The sequence below is a fragment of the Myotis lucifugus genome, unplaced genomic scaffold (assembly GCF_000147115.1).
Source record: "Myotis lucifugus unplaced genomic scaffold, Myoluc2.0 scaffold_3, whole genome shotgun sequence".
Taxonomy (NCBI): domain Eukaryota; kingdom Metazoa; phylum Chordata; class Mammalia; order Chiroptera; family Vespertilionidae; genus Myotis; species Myotis lucifugus.
In genome coordinates, this window is record NW_005871051.1 from 24,453,516 (window position 1) to 24,468,046 (window position 14,531).

Consider the following 14,531-nt stretch of genomic DNA (forward strand, 5'->3'; position numbering starts at 1 on the left):
AAGTAATTGACAGAAATTTAATTTTGTCTTAGAAAGCCTGCTTTACTGTTCTATGGCTATACAAGGTTAAGAATCTTACACATAGAACTGACTGGAAGGCTATTTGGTGGTTTCTATAATATATTTATTTTGAATGACTTTCTATTAATATCTTCGTAATTTTTTAAAATGATTTTTACAGTATATTCTTATGCCTAGTTTGGTCTTGAAGGCCAGTATTTTGCCTCTCAAAGTGCATAGTACAGTGGTGAAGAGCAAGGGTATGCTTTCAGGCTGCAGGGCCTACTTTTTCATCTCCATAATGAGGATAGTAAATAGCATTGAACTCATGGGGTTGTGTTATTACATGTAAGGCATTTACAACAGTGTTTGGCACATAGTAAGTATGCAGTAAGTATTTGTTCTCATTACTATCTATTTTTTATTATGGACAACCCTGGGAAAATATTAATTGATCACATCAGGGTCCTATATTTTATGAATTTATATGTTTACTTGAATGCAATACACCTGTATCAGAGATGTTAAATAACACTTTTTGAGAATTTCTTCTTTATGCACACTCTAAACCTGTTACTGGCACAGAGTCTTAGTTTTTTGTTATAGAAGCAGTATTCTGTCTTTTCCACAGCAGTATATGTTGCAACTAATCTTGTCCAATATTTTCTACATTATTAGATATGATTCTGGAATCCTATTTATTTGCTTAGCTCCAAATCAGTTGTAAATTTACATGTGTTGCATGGGAAATTTGGTTGATAAATTGGAAGTATACCTTTAAGTTTTGGGGATAATTTATTTGTTCACAGGTGGTGATCAGGGGAGTGGCTTTGGGACCGCAGGTAAAGCTCCTGTTAGTTCTGTGGTTTCACTTCCCAGTCAGTCAAGTGCGTCTTCAGACAAGTATGCAGCTCTGGCAGAACTAGACAGCGTTTTCAGCTCTGCAGCCACCTCCAATAATGCGTACACTTCCACAAGTAATGCCAGCAGGTACCTTGTCTTTGTGTTCCTGCTTTGTGTTTAAATCTTTTTTCAACTCTGAATAATAATGTTGTTAAATAATGACTAGGGCATAATTTTAAAATTATTGAATATTTTTATAAATTTGAGGAAACAGTTTAATTTGCTAATTAAAATATAATCCTTGATTAACTGCCCAATTCTATTTTTTCATTTAATCAAAAGTTTTATTTTCTTGAACACCAAAATGTAACTAAGAGTATGTACACATCTCAAAATGGACAGCTATCTACAGATTTAATTATACTCAGCAGAGAATTCATTTCGGAAATTATATACTTTTAAGGTACAGTTTTTAGTCATGAAGACTAAATACTGAAAGTAACATTTTATAGCCTTAGTTGTAAATACACATTTTTAGAAATGTTTGCACCAGAACAGAACACTAATTCTATATCTCTTCAGTGTCATATTGGTATTTATGAATAGACATATCTATTATTGTGTTCAAATATATCTGGCATAAAGGAATTCTTTGTAGCAGGAAGTCTGACACATTTTAACAACATTAGATCGTTAAAAGCTCTAATCAAGAAGCAGTTTTGACTTCTTGATTTTAGAGTTAAGTTATACAGAAATACAGGTGACTTACATATACATTGTTTTATTCATCTCTGTTTTTCTAATTATTATTTTAATCCTCACCCGAGGACATGTTTTTTTTAAAAGAAAATTGATTTTAGAGGGAGAGATGGAGAGAAACATCATGTGCAATTGAAACATCTATTAGTTGCCTCCCACATGTGCCCCAACTGGGAATCAAACCTGCAAAAGGTGTAGGGGATGGTGCTCCAACCAGCAGAGCCACCGGCGAGGGCTTATGAACATTCTTGAAGAAATGTCAACAAATTAATTTTATTAAATTTTGATCCTTAAACATGTCTATTTTCTGTTTGTGGAAGTAAAGTATGCATCAGGTAGGTCTGCTGCTCATTGAGGTATGATGGCTGTCTTGTTTGGTTGTTGTGGGATGAACCAGCCACTTGTTTTCTGAAACACCGTTTTTCCTTGGAAGATAACTGGTAGGCAAACCAAGATTATTCAGATTTGGATATTTGACAATATTTTCTAAAAAATAGAGTATTTAAACCTGTCATTTTATGAAAATAACTGATAATAATCACACATTAAATCAAATATTAGAATTTTGGAAAATTTCTTAACTCTACCATGAGCATGACAGACAGCTTTTCATTACCTTTCTGATGAGTGATGTGTTTTATTTTTTTATTTTGCATAAGGAAATGTGTTGACATTTGGAAGATTGGCATCAAGTATTTTCCAGATGATAGGACATCAGTAAAAATTCATTTAAAGTGCAAGATAGACTAATGAATGTTAACTTTAATCCAGCAAAAAACAGTTCACTGATAAGGTTTCAAATTCCATATTGAAACCAACCTTTAGGAATTGTCACTATTTTTGGTATGATAACAAAGAAAATATCCACAACTAGAGGCCTGGTGCACGAAATTCGTACACTGGGCAGGGGGTGTCCCTCAGCCTGGCCTGTGCCCTCTCACAGTCCAGGACCCCTTGGGGGATGTCCGCCTGCCAGTAGTCAGACATCCCTCTCGCAGTCCGGGACCCCTCACTCCTTACTGCCCGCCTGCAGCGGAGGCAGGAGAGGTTCCTGTCACCGCCACTGTGCTCACCAGCTGTGAGCCCGGCTTCTGGCTGAGCAACGCCTCCCCTGTGGGAGCGCACTGACCACCAGCGGGCAGCTCCTGCTTTGAGCCTCTGCCCCCTAGTGGTTAGTGTGCATCATAGCGACTGGCCGTTCTGCCGTTCGCTCGATTTGCATATTAGCCTTTTATTATATAGGATTATCTGAAAAAGCTATTAAAATGCTCCTTTGTTCAACTATGTATCTATGTGAGGCCAGTTTTGTGTTTGTTTTTTTTTTTATATATATACATCAACCTAAACAACATGTCACAGCTGATCTTCTGTTAAGTCAGCTACTAAAGGGATTTGCAAAAATATCAAACATTGTTACTGTTCTCATTAAGTTTTTTTATTTCAGAAAATATCCTATATAATAAAGAGCTAATATGCTAATTAGCCCAGATGGTGGAAAGACCTCTGGAACCACCAGTGGGCCAGGGGGTGGGGCCACGAGGTAGCCAGGGCTGCGAAGGCCTACTCTTGCACAAATTTCATGCATCAGGCCTCTAGTACTTATCATAAAGTGCTATTTATTTGTTAGCATGTAATAATGGCTTTATTGTTATTTTCAAATAAAAAATATTTTAAATTTGTTTTAATTTTTGTATTCTATGCATATTGATAAATAGAGCACACTGAAGCAAAGGTTCTTTGGGGTTCTCAGTAATTTTTCAGAATATAAATGAGCCATGAGACCTAAAGTTTGAGTACTTCTGTGATACATTGTATGTTTATAATGATCAGTTTTCACATATTTATGGCCACCCTATAGATAGAATATGCTTGCTTTTTTTTAACAATTAGAACTCTTTTAATACTTGTTTTCAGCAATGTTTTTGGGACAATGCCAGTGGGTGCTTCTGCACAGACACAGCCTGCTTCTTCAAGTGTGCCTGCTCCATTTGGAGGTAGGTGTTTCTGGTAGTCGCCCCTTATGTGTGGAAGATACATTCCAAGACACTCAGTGGATGTCTGAAACAGTAGATGGTACCAACCCCCATATTTACTATATTCTTCCTGTACATACATACCTATGATGAAATAAAGTTTAATTTATAAAATTTGGCTATGGACCATACAATTTTTTTTTTGGTTTTCTTATTAAGTTGAGAACTTTCACCTTTTCACTTAAAGGAAGCACTTTACAGCTTCTCTTTGGCATATATGAATTGCCAGCATCACTACTCTTGCGCTTTGGGGCCATTAATAAGTAAAAATCGAGCAGGGTGGAGAGAGATTTCATCATGTTACTCAGATTAGAGCATAATTTAGAACTTGTCAGTTGTTTATTTCTGGAATTTTCCACTTAATATTTTTGGGCTGCCATTAACTGTTGGTAACTGAAGCCATGGAAAGTGGAGTCATGGATAAGGGGGGAGGAATAATGCGGACACTCTATAGAGCCCAAATGTATATTGTATAGCATTTTCAGGGGAACCAGATGACAGAGCAACAGTTTATTATTAGGAAGCTCTAGTTTTCTATCTTCATAAATATATTATATTTTTATATATTTTAGTATAAATGTATTATGATTTTATAGTGTACTTTATAATATTTTAAAGCTACGCCTTCCACAAATCCATTTGTGGCTGCTGCTGGTCCTTCTGTGGCATCTTCTACAAATCCATTTCAGACCAATGCCAGAGGAACAACAGGTAAGAAATATAAATTATGGAACAGCAAGTTTTGGAAAAGGTATTTATTGCAGAGAAACCATGTGAACAAACTAGAAAAATAAGGATTCTTTCTTACTGAAATGAGTGGTTAGTGGATGGGAGAGTTTGTTCCTAAAGACAAACACTTGCTGAAAGTTTATAAAATCCTGGAACTTAATGCATATTTGAGAAGGACCTTAGAAGTTAACTAGTGCCTACCATGCTCGGTCACAGCTTTCATTTTCAGGGAGGATGCCCAAGTATGGAGATGAGACTTCTTTGAACCACACAGCCAATTTTGTAGAGATCGGACTTGTACACAGTAATTCTGACTTACTGGGGTGGTCTGCTTTCAGAATTACTGGATATGACTCATTCAACCATAGCAGAAAACATGTATAAGAAGGTTTTTTGCCTTGTTTCTGCCTTGACATGAGATTGCAAGGGCCGAATGGGCTTTATTACATGAGATCTTAAGATCAGGTCTTTTTCTAGTGCATATCTCTTTTAGGATGTTAACATTTTAAAAATTGTGGGAACCTGATTTTATTTTGGGTATAATGTTTGAGTATTTTCTCAATTGCTGCTTCCCCAAATTTAATTGTTAAGTATGCTCATTTAAAATGAATGGACATATATTTTAGAAATAATTCCACCCCAGATGGTTAAAAAAACACAAAAAGGTTCTATTACGTAACCTAACTTTGTTTTTTATTAATTAGATTTATTTATATGTAGCCTCTCTGATCTCAGTCATGCCAGGTGGGAAAACACAAGATGCTTTTTTTAAAAAATATATATATTTTATTGATTTTTTACAGAGAGGAAGGGAGAGAGATAGAGTTAGAAACATCAATGAGAGAGAAACATCGATCAGCTGCCTCCTGCACATCTCCTACTGGGGATACGCCCACAACCAAGGTACATGCCCTTGACCGGAATCGAACCTGGGACCTTTCAGTCCGCAGGCCGACGCTCTATCCACTGAGCCAAACCGGTTTCGGCAAGATGCTTTTTTCTTATTCTGTCTTTTCAGCTATTGTATTTTAACTGAGAGTGCCAATCACCTTCTAATGAACTACAGTGAATAATTTTCCCCTTGTAGTACTCAGTTTACTTGAGTTACCTTTAAGTATTTCTAGTTAATGTAAAAAGTTGTAAATAAAAATCAAGTATTATCCAGGTGCTCTCTCCAAAGTTTGACTTTGCAGAAGCTAGGTCATTTTAGATGATCCTGTAAATTGCATTTTTGGGTGTGACTCATGAGGCCTACAAGTCTTTATGGATATAATTATATCTTCACATGAAAAAAAAGTGCTTATTTAAAATGATGGATTTCATAAAGGTTTCTTCATTTGGTATTATCTAATCTCCCCTTTATTGCAAACAGTGTAAATATTACAGTGTCATGAATATAGTTCAAATAAACTGGATGTGTTTTATCACGTATTATGCTACCTACTTTGTAAGAGTACATTCTAATTTTAGAACTTTTAATGAAACAAATTTACTTTTATTTTAACAATAGTTACCATTAAGTTAATGACATTGGTCTCTTTATGGCTTTCCATAAGGCCTTTCTGGAGCAATGCATTCTCAAGTGTTTCCTCACGCTCATTTTGGTAGGTGGCCACAACTAATGTCTAGATTTCTGTGGCAGTTTGTCTGCCTGCTTGTGGAAGCTTCTGCTAGTGTTCTGGATCCCTGCATGTGGAATTAAGTTCTTCCATGTTTTAAAATGGAGTGGGCATGAATGTGTGGCATTGGGACTGCATTATATTTAAAATTACATGGAAATCTTCTGTAGTGATTTATGTTTTAATGCTGAAAAGCATTATTGCTTACCTCCATGGTCATATTAGAATGTCACAGCTTTTTCAATTGTTTTTCTTGAGTTTGAATTTATAGTAGTTTGAGTGACACCTTTTTGATATACCAAACCATTTTACCACATTATTCCATGGAGTTTGGTTTTGTTTAACTGTGCCCTAAGTTCTGCTTTTTAGTGCTTTTTAAAAAATGATTTGTCTAAGTTATGTCAGTGCATTGTCTGTTATGAAACCCTCCTGTTTCCTCGCAGTATGCTTATTATTCTTTATTCACTTGCTTCCCAGTGGCTGTTTCCCTTCTTTTTCTCCTTAATAATGAGAAAATAATTTAAAATTTTTTTACATTCTAATTAGGTTCATTGAGGATCATTGTTACAAACATTAGGATTATGAGGATTACTTTGGACAACATCTATAACATTTTTTTAGTTTTTTTAAAAGAATTTTTTGTAACATTTTTAGTATTTCTGTGCTTAAAATCAACAATTGAGTAAAATTTTTAAATCAGGAAATTAAATGAGTTATGTTTTTGATAGCATCACTTAAAACTATTTCACTATATAATTACTACTATTCTGTATTAAAAGCAACATTATTGGCTCTTAGTTCACTGAGGCCTTCCCTAGAACACTTAATCTTCTCTAACAATAGTGATACACTGTTCTGCTACTACCTGTGTTTCAGTAATGTGAATTATTTCTTGAGTTAATTCTTCAATGGGAAATGATGGCAGCATGCCACATATGTAGTGGTAGTTCACACAGATTTCCCCAACCTGTGACTGCTCTGTTCCACAGAGTTAATAGTGGCTAGATGTGGCAAGCCTTGGAGGAGCACAGTGTTCATTTACACTGTGTGCTTTGTCTCTTCTAATAATGCTTAGTTCACGTCCTTTTCCATCTTTGTACATTTTGCCCTAATTTTTATAACTTAGCAGTCCTAACCTTCCTTAACCCTTTATCCAGAGCACTCTTTATTTACCATCCAGAAAAGGAATGTGGGAGTCCATATATTTCTTTTGGAATTGATTTATTAGGAGTGTAACATGTCCCTTTAATTGTGTTAGTGTTTTTATTAAGATTCCCCTCCCCCATTTGGCTCTGGTTACAACACTGCATAGGTTTAGCGTGGCCTGCATCTGACTCCTATAAGTTTTGTTATTTTTGCTGAGCTACTTAGCACAGGTTCTAAAATTTTTTCCAGGAATTCACATATTATGTTATAGTACACAGTTCAATAGTTAAAATTAAATATTGGGCTATTTTACTATATATAGCAAAACAAAATGAAAAACAATAAAAAAAAATACTAGTATGTATACATGTGAATTGCCATGATGATGGGCTTTAAAAAGTAGATTGCTGTTTAGAGTTGAATTTTATTAATATACTTTGAGAAATTTTTCTTCGTTAGTTTTATTCTGGTTTTTGGGTTTTAGGAAAATAAATTTTATAGGTTGTAATACTGTATAGTGCTAAAACTTAACTGACTTTGTTGAGTTTTGAAATTTAGAATGCCTTTAATGTACATCTTAATATTTTTCAAGGTAAATGATATCTCTTCTATAATGTTGAATATGAGAAACGAAATGTGCCCTTTTAAATGTAAGTGATCAGCCCTTTTCTTCTCCTGTCAGCGGCGACCTTTGGCACCGCATCCATGAGCATGCCTGCGGGCTTTGGGACGCCTGCGCCCTATAGTCTTCCCACCAGCTTCAGTGGCAGCTTCCAGCAGCCTGCCTTTCCAGCCCAAGCAGCTTTCCCTCAACAGACAGCTTTTTCTCAACAGCCCAATGGTAAGATCTGACATTTATTTGTAAGTCCACTGTAGGTCTCTTGTCCTGTATAATAAAAGCCTAATATGGTAAGTGTCCAGCCATTCAGTCATCCGTTCAACTAATCAAAGCGTAATATGCTAATGATATGCTAAGGCCGCTCAACCGCTCACTATGATGTGCACTGACCACCAGGGGCAGATGCTCTGACTGGTAGGTTAGCTTGCTGCTGGGGTCCGGCCAATCGGGACTGAGTGAGACAGGCTGGACACGCCCTGGAACCCTCCCATGGTCTCTCCCCAGTTGGCCAACCTCCCGCATCCCTCCCCAGCCCCGATCATGCACCAGTGGGGTCCCTTGGCCTGGCCTGCGCCCTCTTGCAATCCAGGACCGCTCAGGGGATGTCGGGGAGCCGGTTTCAGCCCGATGCCGCTGACCAGACCAAGGGACCCCACTGGGACCTCTCATATGTCATAATGTTATGTGTTTGGACAAAAGAACTTAACTGAAGAATGTTGTAGTATGGTCTACTGAATGTGTATTTGGGCCTCAGAAAATTGACAAGTAAGTTTTTGTGACTAGATTATAGATGTAGGAGAAATCAGAGACTCTAAGGCAGCGGTTCTCAACCTGTGGGTCGCAACCCCTTTGGGGGGCGTCGAATGACCCTTTCACAGGGGTCACCTAAGACCATCGGAAAACACATATATAATTACATATTGTTTTTGTGATTAATCACTATGCTTTAATTATGTTCAATTTGTAACAATGAAATTGGGGGTCACCACAACGTGAGGAACTGTATTAAAGGGTCACGGCATTCGGAAGGTTGAGAACCACTGCTCTAAGGAGTCCCCAGTGTCTTTCTTATTCATTTATCTGTGTTCTAATACATCTCTTGATTTTAAAAAGAAACTTTTAAGGACATAGAGTGATTTTTTTAAATGTATTTTTATTGATTTCAGAGAAGAAGGGAAAGGGAGAGAGAGAGAAATATCAATGATGAGAGAGAATCAGTGATCAGCTGCCTCCTGCACACTCCCAACTAGGGATGGAGCCCACAACCTGGGCATGTGCCCTTGGCCGGAATCGAACCTGGGACCCTTCAGTCCGCAGGCCAACACTCTATCCACTGAGCCAAACCTGCTAGGGCTAGAGTGTTGTTGTTTTTTGTTTTGTTTTGTTTTTTTTCAAATATTTTTATTGATTTTAGAGAAGAGAGAGGAGGGGAGAGAAACATTAATGATGAGTGAGGCTCATTGATTGGCTGCCTCCTGCACCCCCACACTGGGATCAAGCTCACACCCCAGGCTTGTGCCCTGACCAGGAATTGAACCATGACCTCCTGGTTCATAGGTCGATGCTCAACCACTGAGCCATGCTGGCTGGGCTAGAGTGTTTTTTTTTTAAATTTAAATTCTTTATTGTTTAATGTATTACATAAGTCTCCTTTTTCCCCCATTGACCTCTCCCCGGCCACCCCAACCCCCAGCACATGCCCTAAACCTCCCCCCCACCCCTCCTCCGGTCTGTGTCCATTGGTTATGCTCATATGCAAGCATACAAGTCCTTTGGTTGATCTCTGAGTGTTTTTGTTTTGTATCAGAAAACTGTGCCATTTTGTTTAAGGTTTTTTTGGTGGGTGGTGGTGACAATAGACTGATAAATAGGCAACAATATATATTATGGTTAGAAATTGTTACTTGTTCTCAGGAAAATTCACTAGAGACTAGTTTGTGTGGTTCTCACCCCGCCCCACCCTACCCTCCCACCCCAGATTTTGTTTATGGCTAAAATTTGAATTCCATAGATTCAGAGATTATCCTAGAATTATGGATGTTCTTTTCTAAAGTTGTGCTTAACTAAAAATTTGGAAATAGGGTCTGTGACAGCCATAATGATGAAATGTTTCCTAAGGAATACTATGATGTCCACATAGAAACTGTTGTGTGGTCTTACAGCCCCTCTCAAATAGTCACCACCAGATCATCTATTTATTAAATCCTTTGAATGTCAGTAGTTTACGTAGCTGAGACAAATTGGAATGAACTATTTCGGGGGACTATATAAAAGCTCCTTAAGACATGGCACAGGAAGTTTATTTCTGGTTTTGAAAGAGCATAAGACGTAACAATTTAACATTGATATTTTATTGTTGTTCTGGTAGCAGTTTCTCTGAAACGCATTATGAGGCTTTAATAAACAACAGATTGTCTCTCAAAGGTAGAATGGGTTATAATTGGTGGTTCTGTTTTAACAAGGTGCAGGTTTTGCAGCATTTGGACAAACAAAGCCAATGGTAACCCCTTTTGGTCAAGTTGCAGCTGCTGGAGTATCTAGTAATCCTTTTATGGTAAGTGAGGTGCAGTTTTAAGCACTTTGTAAGTTGTTGTGTGTTATTTTCAAATTAGGAAAAGCAGGATGTGTCTCCTCCTGGATGCTGTTTGCTACTGTACTGATAAGACATTGCAGGAGTGTACACATTGAGGGAGCCACTATGCAAGATTCCTTTGTGACACAAAAAACCACATTAATCATTTGAAATCAAAGAATTGACAGTAAATAAGCTATTTTATAACATGAAATTTGTCTGCTTTCTTGCAAAAGGAACACTTTATGAGCAGCTATAGACATAGTAAACATTGTGGAAAGGGGTCTTGGAGTCAGATTTAGTTTGAATCATAAATGCATTTTTTAGAGTCAAGTCCTTTTTTGAGAATTATATGAAATAATTATATACAAGGCACAACACAGTGCCTAATACCTAATCTTTTTATTATAGTATGTTGCTAATAACAATAGTAATAAATTTGATTGCCAATAATTAAACCTAATCTAAATACTCTTAATATTTTCATCACACACCACTTTTGTCTGTTTGTTTATTTTGTCTTATGTTTTCCTTTAGACTGGTGCACCGACAGGACAATTTCCAACAGGAAGCTCATCAACCAATCCTTTCTTATAGCCTTATATAGACATTTTACTGGAAAGAACTTTTACATGGTCACATTACATCTCTCCGCCTCTTGCACTGTTGTCTTGTTTCACTGATCTTAGCTTTAAACACAAGAGAAGTCTTTAAAAAGCCTGCATTGTGTATTAAACACCAGGTAATATGTGCAAAACAGAGGGCTCCAGTAACAACTTTTAACCTGTGAATTGGCAGAAAAAGGTAGCGGTATCATGTATATTAAAAATTGGCTAATATTAAGTTATTGCAGATACCACATTCATTATGCTGCAGTACTGTACATATTTTTCTTAGAAATTAGCTATTTGTGCATATCAGTATTTGTAACTTTTAACACATTGTTATGTGGAAAATGTTACTGGGAAAATAGATCAGCCACTTTCAAGGTGCTGTCATGTATCTCGGAATGAATGACCTGAAATCATTTTAACCATTGCTACTGGAAAGTTACAAAGTCAGAAGTGGAAGGTTTTATTCAGTCTTGGATTTTTCCCTCCTAAAGAGCTCTTCTATTTATACATGCCTAAATTCTTTAAAAATGTAGAAGGATACCTGTCTGCATAATAAAGCTGATCATGTTTTGCTACAGTTTGCAGGTGAAAAAAATAAATATTAGAAAATATGCTATTGTTTTTGTGTTCTTGCTGCAATGCCTTTACCAAAGTGGCCTTAAATGTGAGTAGTGAATTGAGAACATCTTGAATTCTTAAATTAGGATTTCAGAAGACTTCTAGTGACTAACTTTTATGTCTAAAAGAGAAAATTTTATAAAAAGGCCATGTAGAAAATGTATTAAAACTACTATGACTGCTATATTCATGAATATGTCAGTGGTAAAGCATTTACATGTAGCTTGTCAGATTCACCATAATCCTTCTAATTTCTTTGCAACTTCTTAATTTTGTGAAATTTGTAAATATGAAGAATTTGCATGTATGTGTATTTACAAATTTTTTAAAGTATCTTGAATTCTCAGACTTCAAAAGGCCTATTTTAAATATTGATTTTAAAAATACTGTCTTTGAATGTATTGGAAGCAGACATGCATTAACTGTGACATGATTGCACCTCAGATTTGTTTTCTGTTTAGACAAACTGATATTATTAATAGGACATTTGTTTATGTTCATCTCGGGGGGGGGGGCGGGGGTAAAGAAACTGGAACCCAGTGTTACCTTGAAGTTATAGAATACTTTGTTTAAAAGGGCAGTGATACTAATATTTAGTTATATCTTTTTGTTAATATTCAAATTAACTTGTTTAAATATTTATGTGCAGCAATGCCTCATTCATCCAGAGATAATCTGGCAGTCTCATCAAAACAACACAACTGGGAAACTTGGAATCATCTTTTTTTTTTTTTGTTTAATGCCTTTGAGCAACCTACTTAAGTCATGAAGTCTTTACTGATTATTTGGTTTCCCAGCCCATAGCAAATTAGCAGTTCAGAGGTTGTGGCTCGAAAGGAAGGAGATAGAAAAAACTATGAAGAGTATACGCTTGAAGACTATTTAGTGTAGGGGCAGCCAGCCCAGCCTAGATCACTAAATCACATCATCTTCTAATAATTGTCTATTTTGCTGACTCTGTGTCATCAAGATAAGCTGAAATTACATATACAAATGGGTAGCATGTGTTTATAATGTTTTATCTTATAATGATTAGACATTTTTTAAAAAGCTTTGGTATTAAAAGAGGTGAACGTCTGTTTCCTCAAACATTTTATTCATGTTGAATACCTTTTTCAGTGGTGGCTACATGAGTTATCCTACTATCCTCAAGCTGTGTAGTGTTTTAGACTTGTTAAAACATTGCTGTTTGTTGCATATCTAGCTGAATGTGTGGTTTTCCTGACCCATTTGATAAGAAGACTGGGAGATCTCTGCCCCTTTTCTGAGCAGTATGCCTCTTCTTTTAGAATTAAATGAATGCTGCAACAGTTGTGGTGTGTGTTGGTGTATACTTGAAATGTCTCTACATTTGTGGGGTCTCCACCCTATTTTTCATGGAGGGAACACTAAAGAAATGTCTTTGAATGTCTGTATTTTAGATTGTATTGGGTCCCAATCAATCCACATGTACAAAGTTATAATATATAATTGTAGGCATTACCCAAATAACCTTCCAGCTTTCCATCTAAGAAATAAGTAAATTAAACTGTTATTATGAAAATAATTTTAAAGACTATTTCTTCTGAGTAAATTTTGAATTTTGTAATTAAATGGGAACTCTTAATGACTTATTTGAAATGAGTGCTTATAAAATTAAATATGTAGTTTAAGAAGTCCAGAGTTATAGTAGATTTAAATCAACTTCAGTTAGACTTTCCTATTCAGGTTTGCATCTGCTTTTCGATAGACCATCAGAATTGTCTCTACATTTGTGGGGTCTCCCTCCAGGCCCTTTTTCATGGAGGGAACACACAGAACTGAAGAGAAAATTCTCGAGGTGACAAGGCTGAAGACCTTCGTGTTTCCTGGCTTCTGGTTGAATCAGATCTTTTTCTCCTATCTTTACTCAGGAAAGAAAATTTTCTTTTCTTTTAGGGTGGAGAACTTTGTTACATTTAAAGGCATGCTGTATTTTCATTTTTGTGAAAAATAGAGGTAATTACTTTCTTTGTTCAAATAATTCCTCTAAAGTTGAAGGAGCATATCAGTGGTTTACCTGTGAGTTATCCCTCCCCCCAGTGCACACTGTCTTTGCTACATACAGTTCCTGGAAATTGGTAAAATGAATGTTTTTGTACCATTTCCCCAACAGTTTTGAGAAACTGGGTCTCAGGACCATAATCCCCAAAGAGCTTTTGTTTATATAACATGTGTTGGTCAGAATTTACTGTATTAGAAATTAATACTAAGTCACTTAAGAACTATGTTTATTTAAATATAACAATAAATCCATTACATGTTAACAAATACCATTTTTATAAAAATAAGTGTTATCCAAAAACAATGAGAACATTCTGTTTTGCTTGTCTTTTAAATATCTGGACCAAGAGAAGCAGCAGAGTCTCATTGTGATTCTTTTTCTATCATGTGGCATGTGGACGCTGGAAAACTCCACTGTGAACTTGCAAGATCATGGGTGAAGCAGAGATACAACATTTTGGTACTGTTATGAAAATAGTTTGGATCTTGTGTTCTGGGACCCTCAAGGCTCCTCAGACCAGTCTTTGAAAACCACCGCACTAGACTTCAAATGTGTATATTTTTGGAACAGCAGCATTTTGTTGTATGCATAGTGCTCCCTGAACTTCTATGTTTTTTTTTACTTAGTTGGTGGGAAAAATGAAAATTCCTGTTGAAGTTGCAAATGTTAAGGCCGACTGGTGTTGCTCAGTGATTGAGCATCAGGAGTTCACTACTGTTTGATTCCCAGTCAGGGCACATGCCCAGGTTGCAGGCTCAATCCCCAGTAGGGGGCCTGCAGGAGGCAGCCAATCAATGATTCTCTTATTGGTGTTTCTCCCTTCCTCTCTGAAATCAAGAAAATATATTTTAAAAAGTGCTATCATGCTTATGTGTAAGATTTTAAAAAATATTTCCCAATCCTGAAAGAGTTTGCATATCCTATATATCTAATAAAAATTTAATTTGGGTTCCATT

The 14,531-nt window shown here is 36.4% G+C and overlaps 1 protein-coding gene across 2 annotated transcripts in view; it reads left to right on the top strand.

Moving 5' to 3' along the window:
- The window catches only part of AGFG1 (ArfGAP with FG repeats 1), a 66,027-nt gene extending 53,162 nt beyond the window's left edge, over positions 1 to 12,865 (top strand). The window contains exons 7-13 of one of the 2 annotated variants that reach the window (XM_014463403.2): positions 810 to 990; positions 3,517 to 3,596; positions 4,254 to 4,346; positions 5,921 to 5,968; positions 7,812 to 7,970; positions 10,211 to 10,302; positions 10,858 to 12,865. In XM_014463403.2, coding sequence (XP_014318889.1) covers positions 810 to 990; positions 3,517 to 3,596; positions 4,254 to 4,346; positions 5,921 to 5,968; positions 7,812 to 7,970; positions 10,211 to 10,302; positions 10,858 to 10,917 — 713 coding nt within the window. In that variant the 3' untranslated portion in view covers positions 10,918 to 12,865. The remainder of the gene's footprint in view (positions 1 to 809; positions 991 to 3,516; positions 3,597 to 4,253; positions 4,347 to 5,920; positions 5,969 to 7,811; positions 7,971 to 10,210; positions 10,303 to 10,857) is intronic. The other variant, XM_014463393.2, reaches the window with a different exon arrangement.
- The last annotated feature ends 1,666 nt before the right edge of the window (positions 12,866 to 14,531 follow it).